Source organism: Tursiops truncatus, chromosome X (genome assembly GCF_011762595.2).
Source record: "Tursiops truncatus isolate mTurTru1 chromosome X, mTurTru1.mat.Y, whole genome shotgun sequence".
In the NCBI taxonomy this organism is placed as follows: domain Eukaryota; kingdom Metazoa; phylum Chordata; class Mammalia; order Artiodactyla; family Delphinidae; genus Tursiops; species Tursiops truncatus.
In genome coordinates, this window is record NC_047055.1 from 93,685,329 (window position 1) to 93,711,337 (window position 26,009).

General features: G+C 42.1%; 1 protein-coding gene across 6 annotated transcripts in view; it reads left to right on the forward strand.

Annotated features, from left to right (window-relative positions):
• Window positions 1–26,009, forward strand: part of MED14 (mediator complex subunit 14) — a 73,935-nt gene that overhangs the window by 43,827 nt on the left and 4,099 nt on the right. For 2 of the 6 annotated variants that reach the window (XM_019943544.3, XM_019943547.3), the window contains exons 17-28: window positions 1,747–1,907; window positions 1,994–2,140; window positions 3,215–3,306; window positions 4,595–4,747; window positions 5,288–5,557; window positions 9,365–9,505; window positions 11,065–11,176; window positions 14,170–14,301; window positions 16,275–16,457; window positions 17,374–17,609; window positions 19,685–19,864; window positions 19,963–20,070. In XM_019943544.3, the coding sequence (XP_019799103.2) occupies window positions 1,747–1,907; window positions 1,994–2,140; window positions 3,215–3,306; window positions 4,595–4,747; window positions 5,288–5,557; window positions 9,365–9,505; window positions 11,065–11,176; window positions 14,170–14,301; window positions 16,275–16,457; window positions 17,374–17,609; window positions 19,685–19,864; window positions 19,963–20,070 (1,915 nt within the window). Of the gene's footprint in view, window positions 1–1,746; window positions 1,908–1,993; window positions 2,141–3,214; window positions 3,307–4,594; window positions 4,748–5,287; window positions 5,558–9,364; window positions 9,506–11,064; window positions 11,177–14,169; window positions 14,302–16,274; window positions 16,458–17,100; window positions 17,314–17,373; window positions 17,610–19,684; window positions 19,865–19,962; window positions 20,071–23,472; window positions 24,271–26,009 lie in introns of those variants that run through there. The other 4 variants (XM_073798996.1, XM_019943546.3, XM_019943545.3 and 1 more) reach the window with 4 other exon arrangements.

Here is a 26,009-nt window from a genome sequence, read left to right on the forward strand (position 1 = left end):
TAATAACTACCCCAAATAATGTTGGACAGAATCTTCTTGGTAGTGAGTGATAACAAGTATGTAGTATGAAATATTAACTTTTGAAAAAACTTTAAAACCTGTACTTTTTTTTTTTTTTTTTTTGCGGTACGCGGGCCTCTCACTGTTGTGGCCTCTCGCGTTGCGGAGCACAGGCTCCGGACGCGCAGGCTCAGGGGCCATGGCTCACGGGCCCAGCCGCTCCGCGGCATGTGGGATCTTCCCGGACCGGGGCACGAACCCGTGTCCCCTGCATCGGCAGGCGGACTCTCAACCACTGCGCCACCAGGGAAGCCCAAACGTGTACATTTAAAACAAGCTGTGGTGGAATTTTTAATTTACTGAGAAAATTTCAGTACATTAATTCTATTTTTATGCAACCTGGATAGCTTTCTTTCCCCCTACAGATTTTATTTTTTACCATATACAATCTCTGTCTCTTTTTTCTCTCTTAAATTGTTTATTCTAGGTCAGTGGTTCTCAACATCAGGGCAGTGTTCCCTGCCAGGGAACACTGAGCAATGTTTGGAGATATTTTTGGTTCTCATTAACTGAGAAGAAGGGGTGGGAGGTGCTACTGGCAGCTGGTAGGTAGAGGCCAGGGTAGGATAACCTGCACAGGATAGCCCTCCACAGCAAAGAATTCTGCAGCCCAGGATGTCAATATTGCCGACCCTGAGAAAGCCTGGTCTAGGTGTTATATCTGAATGAGAGGCCTGAACCAAAATTCCGTATTTCTAGTTATATTTGTTGTTTTTTGCTGATTTTGATAATTATTATACCAAGTCTGATAATTAACTCACCTTCCCTGTGAGTTAAAGGATAACGTGTAATTAATTATTATCTCATTATTTCATCCATTACTGAAAAAAACAGCCAAAATATATTACCTCATCATGTTTTATGACAAATAAGATAGTTCATAAAGTTGCAAGAGATGGGTATTTTAAGACACCGAAGCTAATACATTCCTCTTGTATATGTGGTATATATAAGTGACAGTATGTATGTTAAATGAGTTGATACATGTGTAGCCCCATCACAGTGAGTTACCTCTACAGAGGAGGAGCGGAGAAGGTGGGGGGAGATAACGAACCTGAAATTTTGTCATGGCAGTCAGTGAGCAAGACTTGGTTTTACTGCAAGGAGAAACTAACATATATGAATACCTGCTGTATCAGCCACCATAAGTACTTTATATATATGTTTTGTCATGTTTTAAAATCAGAGACCCATAAGGTAGTTATTTATCTCCATCTTATAGTTGCGAAACTGCAATTCAGAGAGGTTGAATGTGGCTGAGTCAGAATTAGAATGCAGGTCCCTTACTCCAAAGCCCTTGTTCTTTTCACTGTGTCATCCTGACTTCAAAGAGTGGTCTTAAAAATATTTTGTTCTCCTTAGCTTTTCCTTGAGGATGTTCTAGGTAGATTTCATAGAAAGCCAGTATCTTTGATTTTCTGAGAAATTGTGGTCTTTTCTAATAACAAGATTAAGGATGAAGGCGAGCATCACTGTTAAAATGAGAGTCCTAATCCATATTGATATGAATGGAAGTGGGTTAAATGCTATTAACTGCTGTGAATTGTTTCCTTCTCTTGCAGAAGCTGCCTAGTAGTGGACTTTGAACCAAAGCTCTAATATGCTACCCTGCCTGTCATTGTGTAGATTGTGCTTTTGTCTTTCTGTGATACGAAGTACACTTCATATGCTGTCTTTCATCACCAGAATTCCTCCCTGTAAGGGTGTAAATGAGGAAACGCAAAAGGCTCTGGACCGCTCTCTTCTTGATTGCACTTTCCGATTACAAGGTAGAAATAACCGCACCTGGGTGGCAGAGTTAGTGTTTGCAAATTGTCCACTTAATGGCACCTCTACCAGGGAGCAAGGTGAGATGCTTCACACACTTTGTCTTTGCATATTTCTGGGTTGTTTTTTGTATTGATTACTATTAATCTTTTCTTTTAATCTGTAGGACCATCCCGGCATGTTTATCTGACATATGAAAACCTGTTGTCTGAACCTGTTGGTGGTAGAAAAGTGGTTGAAATGTTCCTTAATGATTGGAATAGCATTGCACGATTATATGAGTGTGTGTTGGAATTTGCACGTTCTCTACCAGGTACAAGTGATAATCTTCCTTTGGTGCGGAGGGAGGGGGGGAAGCATCCGCCACCGCCTTTTTTAACTGAGGAAGTGAAACATGCACGTTGTAAAAAAAAAAAAAAAAAAAAAATCGTCAGTCTATCCCCGAGAGACAGCCACTGTGATGATTCGTATATATTGAGAAATTTTAACACACAGGTATACCAGATTATAATAATAGTGCTTATTGAGAGTTTACTGTGTGCCACACAATGTAATAAACGCTTGTATTAACTCATTCACTCCTCACAGTCACCCTATGAGGTAATTTATCATCCCTCATTTCACAAATGAAGAAAACAAGTCACAGAGACTTAAGAAACTTGCTGAAGTTCACGTAGCTAGCAAAGGGCAGAGTTGGAATTGGAACCCATAAACCACTATGCTGTACTGCTTCAGTACATCTCTGCCCCTGCCCTGGCCCCCTTTTGTCGAAATGGAAATTGAAGCCTACTACCTATTTATTTATTTCTTCTTATTACTGTTGTCAACCAACTAAGTAAACTATTAGAAATACTTTCAGCTTTTTTTTTCTTTTGAAATTTTTCTTTTTCTTTTTTACATTTATTTTTGGCTGCATTGGGTCTTCATTGCTGCGCGTGGGCTTTCTCTAGGTGCGGCGAGTGGGGGCTACTCTTCGTTGCGGTGCGCGGGCTCCTCATTGCGGTGGCTTCTCTTGTTGTGGAGCACGGGCTCTAGGCATGCAGGCTCAGTAGTTGTGGCTCGCAGGCTCTAGAGCACAGGCTCAGTAGTTGTGACGCAGGGGCTTAGTGGCTCCGCGGCATGTGGGATCTTCCCAGACCAGGGCTCGAACCCGTGTTCCCTACATTGGCAGGCGGATTCTTAACTGTTGCGCCACCAGGGAAGCCCTACTACCTATTTATGCTGTTACTATCTTTTCTCCTTTCTTTTTTTTTTTTTAAACTAAGTTATATATACAGAGACCTTTCTATCTAGGCATATACTATTGCCAAGATGCCGTCTTTTTCAAATATATATTTTAAAATTTCGTATGTATAATCTTAAACTTTTTTGTTTTCTTTCTGTTTAGACATACCCACTCATCTAAACATTTTCTCAGAAGTTCGTGTTTATAATTACCGAAAACTTATCTTGTGTTATGGAACCACCAAGGGAAGTTCAGTAAGTCTATGAATTAATTAAAACTAAAGTTCCTCGGGGATGGGGTGGCGGGGGCGGGAGCGGGAGGAGCTGTGGGGGTTCCCGGCGACGGCGGCGGCTGCGAGGAGGAGGCGGAGAAGCCGCCTGGCTGGTGGAGATGACTCCTGTGGGGGACTTGGGGTGGAATCCCCAGGAGGGGCTCCACCTCTTCAGATGGGGTGGGGATTGCCTGAGTGCGAAGCGTAGGCGAGGGGGTTCCCTGGACGGGTTAAACACTCTGTTTGTGGGGATTGGGGCGTTTTGGCAACGGTGAGTGGAGGTCAGAGGGGTTTCCAGGGGTCTCAGGGTGTCCGCTTGGCGGGGTGGGGGGGTGGGGTGCACAAAAAAACTAAAGTTCCTCTCATATATCTTTAAAAACTCAAGAATTCAAAAATTATGAAAACTTTCTTGAAATAATTGAGGGTTCAAGTAAAAATTAGGGATAAAATGGTAAATTTTAAATACTTTGTTGATAAAAAATATACTATAATGCTTAACTCTTTAAAATTGAAAACAAAAACTATACCCTCTTTGGAGTATGTATTCTTGAAGAGTTTTGGGCAAGGTAATATACTTTTGGTATTTATGGGGTTTTTTTTCTTCACTGATTTCAAATCTGCTTAGCAGCGTGATTACTATAATGAAGATTATATATGAATGGTCTTGAACAGTGTGGTATGTCTGTGCTTTTAGTCACATGGTTGTTAACATTATCTGATCCTGTATTAATCTTGAAGGTATTCCCCATAATCTGTAGTTTCTTATTTTTTTCCCCACCCCATATGTAAAGTCCTAGAAATTTAGTATATAAATTCAGCCAGCTAGCTTCTTTCTGGACTCTTCCACATAAAGTAATATCAGAAATTACTTGAGTGTTTTAAAATCTGTTAACCGAAGGTGGCATCTGTTGGGGCTGGCTTCCTTTTCCCTTTAATACGGTACTCACCTAGGGGGTGACTCTTATTCCGTTCAAGAGAAAATGGAAAAATAAGAAACAATGACAATTTTCAAATAAAGTTTAATCAAAATTTTTTCTTTAGCACCTTCTCTTTCTGTTTTATTTAGTAGAAGTGGGCTGTCTAACACACACATACTCAGTGAATGTCCATAGGGACAGCACATCTGCAGTTTACAGGGTCTCATGAGTTGCTTCCAAAAAAGACCTCATTTAGATCTTTGGCATTTTGCCTTACTGTTTAAACATTATTTTTTCTTCTGATTGACTCCGTTCCTTTCTCGGTTTCTGAAACATGTAATCTCTTTGATTTAGATTAGTATCCAGTGGAATTCCATACATCAGAAATTTCACATTTCTTTGGGAACTGTTGGTCCAAACTCGGGATGCAGTAACTGTCACAATACCATTCTCCATCAGCTTCAAGAAATGTTCAACAAAACACCAAATGTGGTTCAGTTATTACAGGTAATTAAGTTCATTTTCTATTTAAAAATAAGACTCAGTGTTAGTGTCTCGTGTAAAACTCCTCAAAAAATCATGTGGACTTGGGGGCTTCCCTGGTGGCGCAGTGGTTGAGAATCTGCCTGCTAATGCAGGGGACGTGGGTTCGAGCCCTGGTCTGGGAGGATCCCACATGCCGCGGAGCAACTGGGCCCGTGAGCCACAACTACTGAGCCTGCGCATCTGGAGCCTGTGCTCTGCAACAAGAGAGGCCACGACAGTGAGAGGCCCACATACTGCGATGAAGAGTGGCCCCCGCTTGCCACAACTAGAGAAAGCCCTTGCACAGAAACGAAGACCCAACACAGCCAAAAATAAATAAATTAATTAATTAAAGTACCCTTAACTAAAAAAAAAAAATCATGTGGACTTAACTTGTCTTTAACGACGAAAGTTTGTATGGAATGTGCCAGAAGGACATTGTCTCATTTGTGACGATTTTACGTTGAAAATTCTGAGGTTTTAGCAGAAACTGGCTGCTCTCACTGCATTTGTTCCTTGTAGGTACTGTTTGATACTCAGGCTCCATTGAATGCCATCAACAAACTGCCCACTGTGCCGATGTTGGGCTTGACCCAGAGAACCAACACTGCCTACCAGTGCTTCTCCATCCTGCCGCAGTCGTCCACCCACATCAGACTGGCCTTCAGGAACATGTATTGCATTGATATATACTGCCGGAGTCGAGGCGTTGTGGCAATACGCGATGGGGCCTATAGTCTTTTTGATAATAGCAAGTTAGTTGAAGGTTTTTATCCTGCACCAGGACTCAAGGTAATGGACTTCAGTGTTTACAGCATTAGTAAACATAAATGTGATCTCTAAAACAGTTCCTTCGAGGGGGAAATAATGGGGAGGAAAAGCAACAAATTCCTGTTTAAATTTAATGAGTAGCCATGTTAATTCATCATCTCTGCAACTTCATTCTGAAGGAGCTAGAACTTCTGGTAAAGTGCTGTGCCTAGGTATATGAAATGATAAGATGTCCTTCCTTTTATTTCCTTACCATGTAATGAGTGAAGATACTAAAGAGAGTCCTATTTGCTCTTTGGAGCTTCAAGGAACTTTAAAAGTAGTCTTTATCAGTGAATATTGAAAAGCTTTGTTCATCAGTTCAGCTGTGATACTTTTTTTAAAATGTAAGGTCTTGGGCCACAACCCCTGGAGATTTTGGTATGACAGCTCAGTTGTATGTTCTTATAGTTTAGAGTCAAATAGTTCCAAATGGCCTGTTTTGAAAATTAGTCCCAGTCTTGCCAGTTTCCTACTCTGTTTTCCACTCTTATACAGTATAGCTCATTCTCTTGGTATTTACATCCTTACCTCTAAATAGCATGCTTTCATTGCTCTTTGCTGACTTCTTAGTTGAGGGCGTTATCTGACTCTCGTAATGGGAGATGAGGATTTAATTCTTTTTTAGTTCTTTCTTATATGCCCCTTCCCCTTTTCAGGCTGCTCCCAGTACCGATTCATCTTCTTTCTTTCCTCCAACCTTGTGATATGGTTAGGTAATTTTTCAGTGTTCACATTATTATGAGTATTTAACACTATTCTACCAAGCTTACTATGATTACTTTTCCTTTCTTGCTCAGCATTTATTTTCCTGGGAACTATTAATTAACTTTTTTGTTTCTTAGCTCTCTCTGTACTTATCACTAACTCAACCTTAAAGTCTCCCATGTATGTAACTCTCCCCTCAGTACGTTCACAAATCAGATACCTTACCAGTTTCATCTTGAAGACATCTCTTCCACAGTCCTCTGAACTCCAGTCTGGAATGGTAGCGCTCCAGACCTTTTGCCCAGTTTTGATTTAGGAATCTGCAGAAGGGTGGTGAAGCAGGAGATTCCTTCACTTCTCTCCTGTGTTGCGTGCCCTGTGGCTTGGACCCCACGTCTCGTTCTTGGTTTACTTCATTGTTTTGGTGGAATACTTTCTATGTAGCTCCCTGGGAGAAGATACATGGGAGGTTAATTTGAGACCTTGTATGTCGGAAAGCATCTTTAGTTTAGCGTCATCTAGTTGAGAGAGCGGCTAGGTGTAGAATTCTAGGTTGCAGTCATTTTCTGGAAGAATTTTGAAGACATTGCTCCATTGTGCCCTAGCTTCTGTTGTGACCATTGAGACATTTCATCCTGTTCCAGTTCTTGAACCTTATGTGACTAAGTGGACTCTTTCAGTCTGGAAACTTACATCCTTTTGTTGTGGGGAATTTCCTTGTGCTCTTCCTCGAGTCTTTTCCTTTGTGTTCACTGTTAGCTCTTTCTGCTACCCCTGCTATTCTGAAGTTGGGCATCCTGGACTTATCCTCTAATTTTCTTATCTTTCCTGTTTTTTATCTCTTTGTTTCTGGGAGATTTCCTTTTTTTTTTCCAATCCTTCTATTTTTCATTTCCATCAAGAATTTTTTTTTTGCCATCTTTTAAAAAAATTCCGAGAGCTCTTTTTGATTCTGAAAGTTCATTTTATGACGTCCTGTTCTATATGGCTGCATTATCTTCTCTTACCTCTTCCTACATAATCTCCATTTCATCCACCTTTTTTGTTTTCATCTCTTTCATATTAGTAGTTTTCAAATATTAAGTGATTCTTAACTCTGTGCTTTTATTTAAAGGTGACACTTGCTGACTGTAATCTTCACTGCAGGATGATCTGCTTGGGCCATTTCATTGGGTAACTCCCAATGTCAGTAGCTTCAGGTCTTTTTGTTGGGCCAGTGTGAGTACCAAGAGAAGAGTATCAAGACTCTGCATAGCCGTTGTGCATCTGGCTCCCAATATTTGGCAAGTCAAATAAGAGAAGGAAACTAGTATTCTCAGCATTCAGTATGTAAACTTTAATCTCTATTTTTAGTATGGTACCCCTGCTGTCAATTGATCCTAGAGGTCCCCCCCTGCCCCCAATCAGAGACCTTCCACCTGGGTGGTAAAGGTCAGCCTAACTCAGTGGGAGTGCCAGAGGCTCTGGAGGGTTTCACTACTGTCTTTAAGACGTTTCACCCAGTCCTCTGCTCTTAGTCTGTTTCATTTCCATTTCCAGGGGTATCTGATGCTGCCAGTTCCTGTGTATCTTGGAGATCTGGATGGAAATAGCTTTGCTTCTTGGCTTTCCCCACTGCTTGCTTAAGAAGAAACTTCCTCACATCAGATAGTTCAGTTACCACTCAACCATCTGCTCTGCAACCTCCTAGAATTTATTGCTATTTCTCTCTTATCCCATTCTTTTTGTCTTGGTGACTTACTGCTTAAAAAAATTTTTTTAGGAGCTTCAGTGGGGTGTTGAGAGAAGATGAAATGTGTGTTGTGAATAATCTATTATCTTTAATTAGAAATCAGACTTTGTACCTTTAAAAGCTTTTCAGTAATTCTGATAAGCTTGTAATCTATATTTTTGAAGATTGGGAAGGTGGAGCATATTAAAGAGAATCTGGGACTTCCCTGGTGGTGCATTGGTTAAGAATCCGCCTGCCAATGCAGGGGACACGGGTCCGAGCCCTGGTCCAGGAAGATCCCACATGCCGTGGAGCAGCTAAGCCCATGCGCCACAACTAATGAGCCTGCACTCTAAAGCCCGCGACCCACAACTACTGAGCCCACGTGCCACAACTACTGAAGCCTGTGCACCTAGAGCCCGTGCTCCACAACAAGAGAAGCCACCGCAATGAGAAGCCCGCGCACCGTAACGAAGAGTAGTCCCCACTCACCGCAACTAGAGAAAGCCTGCACGCAGCAACAAAGACCCGACACAGCCAAAAATAAATAAATAAATAAATGAAATTTACATTAAAAAGAAAAGAGGGGCTTCCCTGGTGGCGCAGTGGTTGAGAGTCCGCCTGCCCGTTCAGGGGACACGGGTTCGTGCCCCGGTCCAGGAGGATCCCACATGCCGCGAAGCGGCTGGGCCCGTGAGCCATGGCCGCTGGGCCTGCACGTCCGGAGCCCGTGCTCTGCAACGGGAGAGGCCGCAGTGGTGAGAGGCCCGCGTATCGCAAAAAAAAAAAAAGAGAGAATCTGTTCTTGAGACACAAATTCTGGTAGCCTTGCTTAATTTTAGATGACATAACCTATAAAACAAGACTGTCCCACTCTTGATGTTTAAGATTAAGTCACATAAAATAAAAAGGGAAAAGGTGGCTTAGTTTCTTTATTCAGCTTTCCTCTTTCATATTTTCTGGCTTAAAAAGTGAGAACTCTCACTAAATAGGAAGTTTTCCGAGTCATTGAAGTTACTTATATGCCTACCATACAACTTTTTATTCTTTTCCACGTTTTTGATTCAGAAATTAATAAGAAAATATTTTGGCCAGGGTGAACTTCTTTCTTCAACTTTTTGCTCACATAATAACATTTTAACTTAGATGTTATTTTTATTGTTGTGTTTAACTTTTCCTCAATTTTCCCCCTTTCTTCAAATTGATCACTCTCTCTTCTAGGTTGGCCTAACAATAGTGGCCACGTGTCAAACTTATATTTCAGATAATGGACATAATATGTTTGTTTCTGTTAACACATTCTCAGTGATTAAGAATATCTTACTAAAGTTAGGTAAAATAATCTAAATTTTACCTGTTTATATCCATAGACATTCCTGAATATGTTTGTTGACAGCAATCAGGATGCTCGAAGAAGGTCTGTAAATGAGGATGATAATCCCCCTTCTCCCATTGGAGGAGATATGATGGATTCTTTAATCTCACAACTCCAGCCACCACCCCAGCAACAGGTGATGTCTAGCTGCCATTCCAAACGGTGTCATATTTGTGTTACTTAACAGGTTCCATAGGTGGCTCTGCTTCTTTGCTGAAAGGCAAGGAGGTCCTTGGTGGACCCGAGATGCCCAAGAAATTCATATGAAGAAATAGTGACAGAGGGAGACAGGAGGAGGCTTCTAGTGATGGGAAGTAAATAGTACCAGAAACAGCATTAACTTCAGACTCCCGCACTTAAAATAATGTCAGGTGATCACCCATGTGGTCACAAAAGATGACGTCCAAATGGCCAGTAAGCACAGAAAAGGTGAACAGTGTCATCTGGCATCACAGAATTATACATTAAAGCCACAGTGAGATAATACCCCCATACCCACAGAAATGTCTTTAAGGAAAAGAAAATTGATAGTCCTTGCCAACATTTGGTATTAGGACCATCTGAAACTCTCATTTACTACTGGAAGGTGTATAAAATGGTACAGCTACCTTGCAGTGGTGTTCAGCATTATTCCAGAGTGCTAAGGCTGAACATTATGCATGCCTGATTTAACAGTTCTACCTTGGGTATATATGCAACAGAAATGCAGCCAAAAAACACAGGAATGTTCATAGCAGCATTATTTACGCAAAACATTGTAAACAACCCAAATATCCGGCAACAGTAGAATGAGTGAGTAAACGGGGGTATATTCATACGGTGGAATACTTCACAGAAATGAAAAAAGCTATTGCTGCATGCAACGAAATGATGAAGTTCACTGACGTAATGTTGAACAAAAGAAGCCAGACACTAATGAGTACATTCAGTATTTATATGAGATGCAAAAAACAGGCAAAACCAAGCTTGAGTGATGGAAGTCAGAGTTTGGGGAGGCGATAGAGACTTGGAAGGTGGGTGAGGGAGGCCTCTGGGGTTCTGGTAATGTCCTTCAGTATCTTGATCTATGTGGCAGTTACACTTATAGAAACTCATCAGACTATACATTTAAGAGTCGTGTGCTTTATGTGATTCATACCTCAAGTTAAAAACATAGACTAGGAAGAATTACATGGTCATTACTGGAGATGAAGGTGAAGCTGAGTAGAGATCAGGCTGAACTACCATATTTCACTGACTCTAAAACTCCACCAAATGCATTGTTTTTATGTACCGCCCGAAACAACACTGCCAGTTCAACTACGACATGCCATGAATTGGAAGACACACACTGATTTCAGAGATGTTAAAATATGGGGAAAATTTATCTTAGAATCAGTCAAATGGTAGATAAATAATATAGATAAGTCAGTTATGTGGTAGATAAAATGAGCAAAAAACATCTTGGGGGCTATAAGCAGTGGTAGTGCAAGGTCAGGAATGAGAATGTTGCTATTTTTAAAACATTTTGAAAGGAAGTTTTTTAAAACTTGCATTATTGATGTGAATTTTGGGCATTTTCATACCTCACCTTTCCTATTTGGTAACCAGGGATGTGTGTAAATGTCAACACTGTAGCTCTTTATTGGGGAAAGCCACACTCACATAACCTGCATGGTTGGCCATTTTACCAACATGGAATGTTCTTCTTTTCAGCCATTTCCAAAGCAGCCAGGATCATCAGGCGCTTATCCTCTAACTTCGCCCCCTACATCTTATCACAGCACAGTTAACCAGTCTCCCTCTATGATGCACACACAGTCTCCAGGTAAGATACTACTTATTCTCTTGTTGTGTTCAACTTTCAGATCCAAAATAGACAACACGCATACACACACGCACACACACCGTGAGAAATACTACAGATGTAGCCGTAGATGTCAGAGGGAACTGCTTTGCTAGTCCGTGGCTGGATATTTGCCATTCATTCATTATGGCAGGGTTGTGAAATCTATGTTCGTGATTCAGGAGCACTTTTAAAAGGTTTGAGTTAAGTGGAGTTGTTGTCACCCAGAGCCAGACTCATGGCGCAACTCCAAGAATCACAACGTGATCTAGGTCAGAGGTCGACACGCTAAGGCCTGTGGGCCACATCCTATCCACCACCTGGTTTTGTAAATAGTTTCATCGGAACACAGCCACATCCATTTATGTAGTGTCTGTGGCTGCTTTCCCGCTACGACGACCCGTTTCAGAAAAGCCCCCTTACAGAAGGAGTTGGCAGAGCCCAGGTGTATGTGAACAGTGCCCCACCTCAGAGTCAGGCAGGCCACAACCTACTTGTCTGAACAAGATGGCTCTGTTGGCGACCCCACGAAGTACGCTGTAAAAACTGCTGGAGAGGGACTTCCCTGGCGGTCCAGTGGCTAAGACTTCGCCTTCCGATGCACGAAAGTGCAGGTTCGATCCCTGGTCGGGGAGCTAAGATCCCACATGCCTCGCGGTCAAAAAACCAACATATAAAACAGAAGCAATAATGTAACAAGTTCAATAAAGACTTTAAAAATGGTCCACATCAAAAAAAATCTTAAAAAAAAAATTGCGGGAGAATGCCGAATTTTGACTTTTAACAGAACAATTAATTCGTTGGTTTGTCTTAAGTGGTTGCTCTGTGTCTAATGCTGCACGGTGCTGGGGATTCAGCAGTGAGCCCGATAGCAGTCCTGCTTCTCGAGCTTACCTTCTAGCGAGGAGCGCTGGTATCGGATTTTTAGCGTAGATGAGCCCTTCCCTGCTCATCAGAGATGGTGGGACCCCAGGTGAAGACTTGGAAGTCATTGTCGTGTCATTGAAGGCCCCTGAACCCTGAGCTGGTGGGAGACTCAGACCCTGTGAAGCTCCGACAGTAGACAGTGTGGGAGCCTGAGGAGGAGCAGCTGGGGAGCTAGGGGGAGAACGGGAAGCGGGGTCCCAGCACCCGAGGGGAGGGAGTTTCTAGGATGTGGGTTGAGACTGGTTTCGTATAGAAGGAAGGAGAGATGATTATTTTGAAATAATTTTAGTAGCAGACAGGTATATAGTGCTTCCTGTGTGCCAAGCCCTGTTCTAAGCACTTTACCCGTTTAAGCCCTAGGCATTAAACGGGTAATGCCTAGGGATTAAACAAATTAAACGAATTCGTTTATTCCCTAGGGAATAAACGGTTAAACGAATACCGAGGCATGGAGAAGTTAAGTCACTAGTCCAGATCACACAGCTAAATATGTAAATATAATACTTAAAGGTTAATCAAGTTGATTAACATTTATTGAATATCAATATGTTACTATTGAATTCATACTGTATTGAATTAGTACTGCATTAGATATTAATAGAACATTAAAAATATGAAATTCTCTTACATAGTAGAGAATTTGAAAGCTGCTGGTATTGGGGATAGTCATGGTAATGTAGCAAGTATTTTAATGTTGCACTGATAGTTTTGATAGCCATAGTCCCCACCCTTCATCATCCTAAATTAAAGCTAGTCCTGTGGCTAAATACCATCTTTAAGCTCATGTCTCCGAGTTTTTTATAGCTCCATCTAGGCCTCTCCCCCAAACTCGAGTCCTGTCTTTTCCAGCTAACTATTCAGCATTTCTATGTAGATGTTTAGTCAACATCTGAAACGCAGCATGGCTGAAACTGAATTCCTAACACCCCCCAACCCTGCCCTGTGCTGCTTCTCCCATAGGCACTGCATCTCAGCAGGTGGCAGCTTCTTCCTTCCTTCCTGTTACTTGGGCCAAAGCTGTAGGAGTCATGTTGGACTCCTCTTTCTCTCACACCCACAGTCAGTCAGTTACCGAATACTGTCAGCTCCATCTTCAGAATTTATCCAGAATCTAACCACCTTCACCATCTCAGCCTTCACCCTTTCCCGGGTCATTAGCCATCCCTCACCTGGGTAATTGCAGTTGCCTCTAACTGGTTTCGCTGCCTCCTGCCCTATAGTCTGTTTTTCAACAGCAGCTAGAGTGATCCTTCTGGAACAGAAGTTAGGTCATGACTCCTCTGCTCCAGACTCTGCAGTGGCCTCCCATCTCATTCAGGGTAAACCCTAAGTCCTTAGAGTGGCCTACAAGTCCCTGTGTGATCTGGGACCCTCCTCCCACCTCTCTGACCTGATCGTCTTCCGTTCCCCGCTCCCCGCCTTGCTCACGCTGCTCCAGCCACACTGGCCTCCCCCTGTTATTTATAACTGCTGCTACCATTGGGGCCTTTGCACTAGCTCTTCTGATCCTTCACTTCATGTCTCAGCCCACATAGCCCCTTCTCAGAGAGGTCCCTGGTTGCTCTATATAAAGAACAGCACCCACCTCCACCACTACACGATACAGCCCCCTTACCTTGCCCTGTTTTTCTCCATAGCACTTAGCATAACCTGACATATATTTGTTTGTCTTTCTCATTATACTAGAATATAAACTCCATGAGGGCAGGAGTTTTTGTCTCTTGTTAACTGCTGCATCCCCAGTACCTACAACAATGCTTGGCATGAAATTGATGTTCATGCCTACTTGTTGAATGAGTGAGTGAGTGGATAAAAAAGTACACTGGCTTTTTTTTTTAAACATCAGTCAATATAAGAGCTAGAATTTGGACCCCATGGAATTGATGTCTCTCTTTTTCCATACTGAAATTGTTCCAGTTTTTCTTTGTGCTACTTACGGGAGCTTTACTACTTGTTTCTTTAGTCTGTAGAGAGTCTTAACTCGGGGTCCTTGGACAGGACATAATATGTGTCCTGCAAGATCATCTATAATTATTTTCCTTTATTAGGAAATCTGCATGCCGCCAGCTCCCCCAGTGGGGCTTTGAGAGCCCCATCACCAGCATCATTTGTTCCAACTCCTCCCCCTTCCTCGCATGGAATCTCAATAGGACCAGGGGCCAGTTTTGCTAGTCCACATGGTGAGTCCATACCGGAAATTGCTAGAACATAAGAGTTTGATGTGAAAGTAGTTTTTGTTAAATAAGTTTTTGTTAAATAAATTTTCTTTTTGCAAAATTAGCACTTGTGTATTGGGGAAATAGCGAAAGAAAGTACGTTTTTCCTGGGAATTCCCTGGTGGTCCAGTGGTTAGGACTCCGCGCTTCCACTGCAGGGGGCCCGGGTTCGGAACTAAGATCCCACGTGCTGCGGCCAAAAATAAGAATACGTTTTTCCTAATCACACAACGAAGAGATCTACCAGTTAGTCTGTCTGCTTCGCACTCTCTCTCCCCCTCACTCGGCCTGTCACGCACCCCCGCTTGCCTGCCTGCCCGCCCAAATCTCTGTTGCTCTATCTTGCTCTCTACCCATCTTCTTCTCTCCCCTTAAACACCACCCCCCACACACAAAATTGGGACCCTACCATATGTATTGTTTTGAGACTTGAATTTTTTAACTCAAAAATTCTATTTTGAATTTGTTCAAAAAGAGAAAGAATAGAAGAGGTAGCCAGTGAGGTGTTTCCTTTCGAGTCCACCAACCACCTAGTTCTTCCTCCCAAAGGCATTTAGTGCTACTGATTTCTCGTGCATTCTTGGAGGGATGTCTTATGCGGGTTGTTCTTCCCCCTCTCTTTTACACACATGGCACCACACTGCACACCGTCTTCGGTGCCTTACGTTCGTCACTTAACTGTATCATGAATCCCGTGCCAAATCTGAACATAAAGAGCTTCCTCAGGTTTTACAGCTGTGTAGCATCTGTGATTTTCCTCTTTACTATTAATATTTGCAGGAACATTTCTGTCAGTAAAAACTACGTCGTCATACTAAATGGCTTCATAGTATCCCCTTGTCTGGGCATACCATGATTTAACCATTCTCTTATTACGATACGTTTAGAATGTTTCTATTTTTTCACAACTGAAAATGGTGTCTTCTCTGCTCGCAGGATTATCTTCTTAGGTAAGTTCCTAGAAGTGGAATTGCTGTCTCAAAGGGTTTGAGAAATTCTAAAGCTTTTGAAACATACTGCAAATTGCTCACCTAAAAGGCCGTACCAATTTCCTCTAGTATTGTACAAGAATGTCTGTTTTCCTGCATCATTGCCAACAAGGGGTATTGTGATTTTTTAAAATCTTGGTCATTTTGATAGGTAAAAAATGGCATATTACTGTTCGATGTGTGGTTTTTTGATTATTAGTGAAGTTGAACTATTTTTTATGTTCATTAGTCTTTCGTGTTTCTTATTGTACACCTGCCAGTTTATATCCTTTGCCTATATTCTTGTGTTTTTTCTTACCGATTTGTAAGATTTCTAAGTAAGGAACATTTATTCTCTGATATATGGTAGAAGTATTTTCTCATTTTGTCATTTGGTTACAAAGAGGTGTAAATAAGTTAAAAGTATCTGCAGGGTGAAATTTAAATATCAGATTGTTCAGGAGGTCACTGCTTTCAAAATTTGATTCTTGGTGCATTTCTTAGTCACTGTACCCTTTACTAAATAAAGAAAATGGAAAATTCCCTCTCTTCAGCCTTCTCTGAGTAGAATGAAAACATAATTTGTCAGGGTTAGTTTAAAAATATAAGATTTCTACCCTTAAAGGAGCTTTGAGATTTTTTTGCTTAATATTTTCAAACACAGTGTTTGTTATATAGTGTAAAGTAGATTGTTACATATTACACATCTTGGAGCTTGTGTAAAGGTAAATTTTATCCTTTCTCAGTATTTTTTTACCTTCCTAATTTTTTTTATCATGTTCAAAAGTACAAAAACTACACCAAATAGAGATTCAAATGTGCCATGTGCATCAGGCTTCAGTGAAATATCTTACTGAAAGACAAAATATCACCACGTGGGGTTTAAGCATTTGAATGTTGTCAGCTATTTAATAGCTTTTCAGCTATTAAAATATAGGTTTTGAAAGCCATTTGTTTACTTGTTTACAGGAACCCTGGACCCTAGTTCTCCATACACTATGGTGTCACCAAGTGGACGAGCAGGGAACTGGCCAGGGTCTCCTCAAGTGTCTGGCCCCTCACCAGCAACACGCATGCCTGGGATGTCACCAGCCAACCCATCACTACATTCTCCAGTTCCAGATGCTTCTCATTCCCCTCGAGCTGGAACAAGTGAGTGTCATCGACACTTTTATGTTAGCTTTTAGAATAACATAAATGACCTGTTTTAATCATTCTATCCTCAACCTCGCATTTGAAAGTCATGACTTAATAAGGATACTCAGTAACTTAAACTTTTATCCATTTAGTAAATTAGTTGTAACAGTAGTTAAATTTGTAAAAGTCGGGCAAAATGTAAGAAAGGAGAATGTCTCCTCCAGAAGTCTTCTGAGGTGAACCCTGTACCTCTGTTATGACTACTAACTTAGCTGCACTACTAGACCTTAAAAGATACCTAAAGGTAACTGACAAGGTTATGCAAATTAACACAGAAAAGAAGAATTGTACACATATGTTCATTAGCTTTTGCCATGTGACTTTTAGTGGCTTAAAACAACAATCATATGTTCGCTCGCTGTTCTGCAGATTGGCAATTTGGGCTGAGCCCAGCTGGGTGATTCTTCCAGGCTCTGCTGGGCTCACTCATGCATCTGTGGTCAGCTCCTGGGTTGGCTGGGGCCTGGCTTCTCTCTGCTTCTTGTGGTCTCATACTTGACCATGGGCTTGCTCACCTGGGGCTAGACAGAATTCCAAGAGAGTCAGTAAAAGCCTAGGCCTGCAGCTGGCACTGTGTCATTTCCACTGCATTCTGTAGGCCACAGCAAGTCACAAGGCCAGCCCAGATCCCAAGTAAAGAAGTAGACCCCACTCCTTGAAGGAACTGCTGCAAAGTCACACTGCAAGGGACCTGGCTGCAGGGAGGAGAATAACTGTAAGGAAACTAATATGTGATTGTTAACACCACAGGGAGTAACGGAAACAGTATGGATTGCTATAGAAAAGTAAAGGTGTTTAATAAAAGCAAAACAGGGAACAACGAGATTGTGTGTATTTGTAAAAAAAAAAATGACGTTTTCCTTCCCAAAAGGTTCCCAAACGATGCCCACAAACATGCCTCCACCTCGTAAACTACCTCAGCGCTCCTGGGCGGCCTCCATCCCTACCATCCTCACTCACAGTGCCTTGAATATTTTACTGCTGCCCTCTCCAACGCCAGGCCTCGTGCCCGGCCTAGCAGGTAGTTACCTTTGTTCTCCGCTTGAGAGATTCCTTGGATCCGTCATCATGAGACGACACCTTCAAAGAATTATTCAACAAGAAACGGTATGTGGGTACCTGCTGAATTCCTAAGTGGTGATTGTCAAAGCAGGTGCTAAGTTGCTTCCTAGAGTAGGATCTGAACTGAAGTGCTATTCCCTCACCTCCTTTAACCAGCCTGTTAGCATTGTGTTTTGCCCTCCACCCTAGCATTAAAAATGGATCCACTATTTTCTTTTCCATTCTTACATTAACAAATTCCTTCACTTATAATTTGCCATACTGTGGCTATCATGGACCTGGGGATAGGTCCCCACGATACCGTAGAACAAGTGCACCCAGGATCTGACTTGGTAGAGAATAGCATACGAGGAACTATTTGCCCTCTGGAATGCTTCTGCAGGCAGGCTGAATCGGAATCTGTGATCGTGAAATTATTTATGATCACAAGGATGAGAGCTACTTTTTAAATACACGAGCGATTGGGGATTTCCATGGCGGTCCAGTGGCTAAGACGTGCTTCCAGTGCACAGGGCCTGGGTTCGATCCCTAGTCAGGGAACTAGATTCTACATGCTGCAACTAAGACCTGGCACAGCCAGAATAAATAAATAAATAAGTATTTTAAAAAAACACATGAGCAACTGAATTGATTTAAAACTCTTATAGAAAAAGACTTCTATGCTGTGGTGATACCTTAGGAGACAGTTCAGAGTTGAGAGCACCAGTTCTATAGTCAGGCTACCCCAGTTTGTAGCCAGGCCATGCCACTGGCTGGTACGAGCTTCGGCACATTTCTTCACCTTTTTTGATAATAGTAGATAGTAGTATCTACCTAACTCACAACAGTTGTGGAAATTTGAGATAACTTCATATAAAACCTTTACATAATGTTTTGGTATTCAGTTACATCTTATTTATAATAATTATTATCGATATTTATGTTAATGAGGTAGTCAGAATGGTGAACGTTTAAAATAGCCTCACCACAGATGGCGCCAAGCTATTTTGCAACCTTTATATTCAAATTTGAAAGAAAGAAAAGTTTTAACGTAAGTTGAAATAAATTAGCATTCAAAAGTTATCATCAGACCTGTGATCTAGCCTCACCTCTGCCACTTAACAGCCATGTAAGCTTTCAGCCCTTTGCACCTCATTTTGCTCATCTGCATAATCAGCATATTAGGCTAGTGCAGAGGTCAGTAAACTATGGGCCTGGAGGCCAAGTCCTGCCCTCCACCTGTTTTTGTAAAGTTTCATTGGAACACAGCCACACGCATTCAATTGCATATTGTCTATGGGTGGTTGCAGCAGAGACCATAGAACCTCAAATATTTACCAACCCCTGGCCTAGCATATCGTCCCAGTCCAGATCTAACATTTTGTAATTGAACTCTTTATTCTTTCTTCCTACTGGATCTTTTTTTTTAAAACTTATTGTGGACAATTTTAAGCATATACAAAAGTAGAGAGAATTATATAATAAACCTGTCTGTTCTCATCACCCACCTTCAACACAGTGAACTCACACTAACATTGTTTCACCTATAACTCCTCCTCCCAGATTGTTTGACAGCAAATTCCTCACATCATTTCATCCATAGTTTCTTTATCATCAGATTTCTAATTGGTGTCCAGATTTCCCAAGTTGTCACAGGTTTTACCATCTGAATCAAAATCCATACATGTTCTTAAGTCCTTTCTAAACAATAGGTTCCCCCTCCATTTCTCATTAGATAATGTATTTGTTGAAGAAGCCATATCATTTGTCCTGTGGAGTTTCTCAGTCTGGATCTTGCTGATTGCATCCCTTTGGAATCATCTAACATGTTCTTTTGACCTCCATATTTCTGTAATATTGATCAACCCTGTGGATCTGACTACTGAATTCAGGCTCAAGCTGGTTGTGGTTTTGATAGGTGGTGTTATGTTCTTCCATCAGGAGACACATAATGTCTGATTGCCTCTCTTTGCTATATGGTTAGCAATTGCTGGTGCCCAGTGCCTAGATACCTTTTTGTGGAACAGGTACCAACTTAGTTGTTTTCCTTTTGAAACATTTCTCTAGTTAACATTTCCATTTTCCCTTTGACTTACATATTATTTCACATGTTAATCTGATGCATGCTTCTTGTTTTTCAGCTACAGCTGATAAATTCCAATGAACCTGGAGTGATTATGTTTAAGACTGATGCACTGAAATGCAGAGTAGCCCTTAGTCCCAAAACCAACCAAACACTTCAGCTGAAAGTGACACCCGAAAATGCAGGACAGTGGAAGCCTGATGAACTTCAAGTTTTAGAGAAATTCTTTGAAACAAGAGTATGTGTTTCTTAATGCATAATTTTAATACAGTCGGTGAAACAGAGGAGTCAAGGTAGAATGAAGAGTAACTTAACTTGCTTTATTTATCCTTGTAGGTTGCAGGACCGCCATTTAAAGCCAATACATTAATAGCTTTCACCAAGCTGTTAGGAGCTCCTACACACATCCTCAGGGACTGTGTGCATATTATGAAGCTAGAGTTGGTAAGTTACAGAGACACAGAGACTTTTCTAGCCAGGTCGGTCTGAGGAGGTTGGAGTTGGTGGGAACAGTATATGTTGGTTTTCACCCATTTATGTTATGTACTTCATTTTTCTCTTGCATCCTTAATTTTTAACTTAAATTTTATTTGTCTTTGGGTAGGTAACACAATCCTCTTATATCTTTTGAATTTAGAACAAGGTGATACAGTGGGAAATTTCACATCCATCCCTATCCAGCCATCTAGTCCTCCTCCCCACAGGCAATCCAAGTTATCAGTGGCTTCTCTCTTATAAAAAGATACATTTAATATACTCTTCCTACTCCCAGATCATGAAATAATCCTCCCGTGGCTTCTCCTAATACTGTTACGGAATCATTTTGTAAACTACTTACATATTTGATCTATTTAAAATATATCTTGGGGTCAAACGGTGAGGTATGGGTCCAATTTTCTCAGATGCCCCCAACTGCCCTGATACCATTTATTGAAAAATCTGTCCTTTCTGTGGAGATTTTTTTTTTTTTTTACATCTTTACTTGATCACTGTACCTTTGTAGTATAGTCTGAAGTCAGGGAGCCTGATTCCTCCGGCTCCGTTTTTCTTTCCCAAGATTGCTTTGGCTGTTTGGGGTCTTTTGTGTTTCCATACAAATTGTGAAATTTTTTGTTCTAGTTCTGTGAAAAATGCCAGTGGTAGTTTGATAGGGATTGCATTGAATCTGTAGATTGCTTTGGGGAGTAGAGTCATTTTCACAGTGTTGATCCTTCCAATCCAAGAACATGGTATATCTCTCCATCTATTTGTATCATCTTTAATTTCTTTCATCAGTGTCTTATAATTTTCTGCATACAGGTCTTTTTTTCTTGATGAGTCTGGCTAATGGTTTATCAATTTTGTTTATCTTCTCCAAGAACCAGCTTTTAGTTTTATTGATCTTTGCTATCATTTCCTTCATTTCTTTTTCATTTATTTCTGATCTCCTCTTTATGATTTCTTTCCTTCTGCTAACTTTGGGGGTTTTTGTTCTTCTTTCTCTAATTGCTTTCGGTTCAAGGTTAGGTTGTTTATTCGAGATGTTTCCTGTTTCTTAAGGTAGGATTGTATTGCTATAAACTTCCCTCTTAGAACTGCTTTTGCTGCATCCCATAGGTTTTGGGTCATCGTGTCTCCATTGTCATTTGTTTCTAGGTATTTTTTGATTTCCTCTTTGACTCCTTCAGTGATCACTTCGTTATCAAGTAGTGTATTGTTTAGCTTCCATGTGTTTGTATTTTTTACACATCTTTTCCTGTAATTGATATCTAGTCTCATAGCGTTGTGGTCAGAAAAGATACTTGGTACAATTTCAATTTTCTTAAATGTACCAAGGCTTGATTTGTGACCCAAGATATGATCTATCCTGGAGAATGTTCCATGAGCACCTGAGAAAAATGTGTATTCTGTTGTTTTTGGATGGAATGTCCTATAAACATCAATTAAGTCCATTTTGTTTAATGTATCATTTAAAGCTTGTGTTTCCTTATTTATTTTCATTTTGGATGATCTGTCCATTGGTGAAAGTGGGGTGTTAAAAGTCCCCTACTATGAATGTGTTACTGTCGATTTCCCCTTTTATGGCTGTTAGTATTGGCCTTATGTATTGAGGTGCTCCTATGTTGGGTGCATAAATATTTACAATTGTTATATCTTCTTCTTGGATCGATCCCTTGATCATTATGTAGTGTCCTTCTTTGTTTCTTCTAATAGTCCTTATTTTAAAGTCTATTTTGTCTGATATGAGAATTGCTACTCCAGCTTTCTTTCGGTTTCCATTTGCATGGAATATCTTTTTCCATCCCCTCACTTTCAGTCTGTATGTGTCTCTAGGTCTGAAGTGGGTCTCTTGTAGACAGCATATATATGGGTCTTGTTTTTGTATCCATTCAGCCAGTCTGTGTCTTTTGGTGGGAGCATTTAGTCCATTTACATTTAAGGTAATTATCGGTATGTATGCTCCTATTTCCATTTTCTTAATTGCTTTCGGTTCGTTATTATAGGTCTTTTCCTTCTCTTGTGTTTCTTGCCTAGGGAAGATCCTTTAGCATTTGTTGTAAAGCTGGTTTGGTGGTGCTGAACTCTCTCAGCTTTTGCTTGTCTGTAAAGGTTTTAATTTCTCCATCAAATCTGAATGAGATCCTTGCTGGGTAGAGTAATCTTGGTTGCAGGTTTTTCTCCTTCATCACTTTAAATATGTCCTGCCACTCCCTTCTGGCTTGCAGAGTTTCTGCTGAAAGATCAGCTGTTAACCTGATGGGGATTCCCTTGTGTGTTATTTGTTGTTTTTCCCTTGCTGCTTTTAATATGTTTTCTTTGTATTTAATTTTTGACAGTTTGATTAATAGGTGTCTTGGCGTATTTCTCCTTATATTTATCCTGTATGGGACTCTCTGTGCTTCCTGAACTTGATTGACTATTTCCTTTCCCATATTAGGGAAGTTTTCAACTATAATCTCTTCAGATATTTTCTCAGTCCCTTTCTTTTTCTCTTCTTCTGGAACCCCTATAATTCGAATGTTGGTGCGTTTAAAGTTGTCCCAGAGGTCTCTGAGACTGTCCTCAGTTCTTTTCATTCTTTTTTCTTTATTCTGCTCTGCAGTAGTTATTTCCACTACTTTATCTTCCAGGTCACTTATCCGTTCTTCTGCCTCAGTTATTCTGCTATTGATCCCATCTAGAGTATTTTTAATTTCATTTATTGTGTTGTTCATCATTGCTTGTTTCATCTTTAGTTCTTCTAGGTCCTTGTTAAATGTTTCTTGCATTTTGTCCATTCTATTTCCAAGATTTTGGATCATCTTTACTATCATTATTCTGAATTCTTTTTCAGGTAGACTGCCTATTTCCTCTTCATTTGTTAGGTCTGGTGGGTTTTATCTTGCTCCTTCATCTGCTGTGTGTTTTTCTGTCTTCTCATTTTGCTTATCTTACTGTGTTTGGGGTCTCCTTTTTGCAGGCTGCAGGTTCGTAGTTCCCATTGTTTTTGGTGTCTGTCCCCAGTGGCTAAAGTTGGTTCAGTGGGTTGTGTAGGCTTCCTGGTGGAGGGGACTAGTGCCTGTGTTCTGGTGGATGAGGCTGGATCTTGTCTTTCTGGTGGGCAGGTCCACGTCTGGTGGTGTGTTTTGGGGTGTCTGTGGGCTTATTATGATTTTAGGCAGCCTCTCTGCTAATGGGTGGGGTTGTGTTCCTGTCTTGCTAGTTGTTTGGCATGGGGTGTCCAGCACTGTAGCTTGCTGGTCGTTGAGTGAGGCTGTGTGTTGGTGTTGAGATGGAGATCTCTGGGAGATTTTCGTCATTTGATATTACGTGGAGCTGGGAGGTCTCTTGCGGACCAGTGTCCTGAAGTTGTCTCTTCCACGTCAGAGGCACAGCGCTGACTCCTGCCTGCAGCACCAAGAGCCTTTCATCCACATGGCTCAGAATAAAATGGAGAAAAAGTAGAAAGGAAGAAATGAAGAAAGAAAGAGGATAAAATAAAATAATATAAAATAAAATAAAGTTATTAAAATAAAAAATAATTAAGAAATTTTTTTTTAAGTAAAACAATAAAAGTAAATACGGACGCACAGAACCTTAGGACAAATGGTGAAAGCAAAGCTATACAGACAGGGCTTCCCTGGTGGCGCAGTGGTTGAGAGTCCGCCTGCTGATGTAGGGGACACAGGTTCGTGCCCCGGTCTGGGAAGATCCCACATGCCGTGGAGCGGTTGGGCCCGTGACCCATGGCCGCTGAGCCTGCGCGTCCGGAGCCTGTGCTCCACAAAGGGAAAGCCCACAACAGTGAGAGGCCCGCGTACCGCAAAAAATAAAAGCCAAAATCTCACACAGAAGCATACACATACACACTCACCAAAAGAGGAAAAGGGGAAAAAATAGTAAATCTTGCTCTCCACGTCCATCTCCTGAATTTGGGATGATTCATTGTCTATTCATGTATTCCACAGATGCAGGGTACATCAAGTTGATTGTGGAGATTTAATCCGCTGCTCCTGAGGCTGCAGGGAGGGATTTCCCTTTCTCTTCTTTGTTCGCACAGCTCCCAGGGGCTCAGCTTTGGATCTGGCCCCGCCTCTGCGTGTAGGTCGCCGGAGGGCGTCTGTTCTTCCCTCAGATAGGACGAGGTTAAAGGAGCAGCTGATTCAGGGGCTGTGGCTCACTCAGGCGGGGGGGGGGGGGGGGGGCGCGGGAAGGGGTAAAGATGCCGGGCGAGCCTTCGGCAGCAGAGGCCCGCGTGACGTTGCACCAGCCTGAGGCGCGGCGTGCGTTCTCCCGGGGGAAGTTGTCCCTGGATCACGGGACCCTGGCAGTGGCGGGCTGCACTGGCTCCCCAGAAGGCGGTTGTGGAGAGTGACGTGTGCTCGCACACAGGCTTCTTGGTGGAGGCAGCAGCGGCCTTAGCGTCTCATGCCCGTTTCCGGGGTCCGCGCTGATCACTGCGGCTCACGCCCGTCTCTGAAGCTCCTTTAAGCAGCGCTCTTAATCCCCTCTCCTCGCGCACCAGGAAACAAAGAGGGAAGAAAAAGTCTCTTGCCTCTTGGGCAGCTCTAGGCTTTTCCCCCCGGACTCCCTCCCGGCCAGCCAGCCAGCCGTGGCGCACTAGCCCCCTTCAGGCTGTGTTCACGCAGCCAATCCCAGCCCTCTACCTGCGCTCCTACCGAAACCCGAGCCTCAGCTCCCAGCCCCGCCCACCCCAGCGGGTGAGCAGACAAGCCTCTCGGGCTGATGATTGATTGCCGGTCGGCACCAATCCTCTGTGTGGGAATCTTCCCGCTTTGCCCTCCGCACCCCTGTGGCTGCGCTCTCTTCCGCCGCACTGAAGCTCCCCCCCCTTCCGCCACCCGCAGTCTCCGCCCGCGAAGGGGCTTCCTAGGGTGTGGAAACCCTTCCTCCTTCACAGCTCCCTCCCACTGGTGCGGGTCCCATCCCTGTTCTTTTGTCTCTCTTTATTCTTTTCTCTTTTGCCCTACCCAGGTACGTGGGGAGTTTCTTGCCTTTTGGGAGGTCTGAGGTCTTCTGCCAGCGTTCAGTAGGTGTTCTGTAGGAGTTGTTCCACGTGTAGATGTATTTCTGATGTATCTGTGGGGAGGAAGGTGATCTCCGCGTCTTACTCTTCTGCCATCTTCCCCCTCTCTCCCTCTGGGGAGGTTTTTAAATGCCTCTTCTTTCCTATGAAAGTATACAGTTATATAGCTGGAATCCAGATGGCAGCTAATTTTATTTTTCCAGTCTTGCAGTAGGCCTTTCATTTTAATGTTTCTAGCATTGCTTTGGGTAATTCCAAATACCTCATTCCTTTTTTCAGTTGGTGTTTTATTATTAATATTGGGACGGCAGTGTTCTTTTGCTAGTAGTGTCAGCATTTGGCTTCTGCTCTGATAGGCTATAGGAAACATTATTTATGTTAAAAAAAATCCATTTGAGTTTTTAAAGGAGTAAATATTTATGTCACTAAAAAAGCTCCAGTAGATATAGTTTAAAATTATTAATGCAGTTTGTTTTAGGGAAGTAGTTGGAAATGAGACTGAGAAGTCTAGATTGGCACCAGTTAAGCGCCTTGAATGCCAGTGTTGGTCCTTGGGGGGTGAGGGGGGCAGCATGGATCACTGCATGTCACTGAGCATTTGTCAGCTAGATTAGAACCATGCTCTAGGACATTTGTCTGGCAGTGGTGTAAGGACGGATTGGGAGAGGCAGCCAATGGAAGGGACCATTAGGGGGGCCACGGGAGAAGTAACGGAGCCCTGAGCTCAGTGGCATCAGTGAAAATAGAGAGGAGGGAACAGATGTCAGAGACACCGAGGAAGGAGAACCCGTAGGCCTTGGGAATTAATGAAGTGGGAGGGAAGGAAGGTGAACATATCATGAATCCAGAGCTGACTCTTCAGTTAGGACCTTCATGT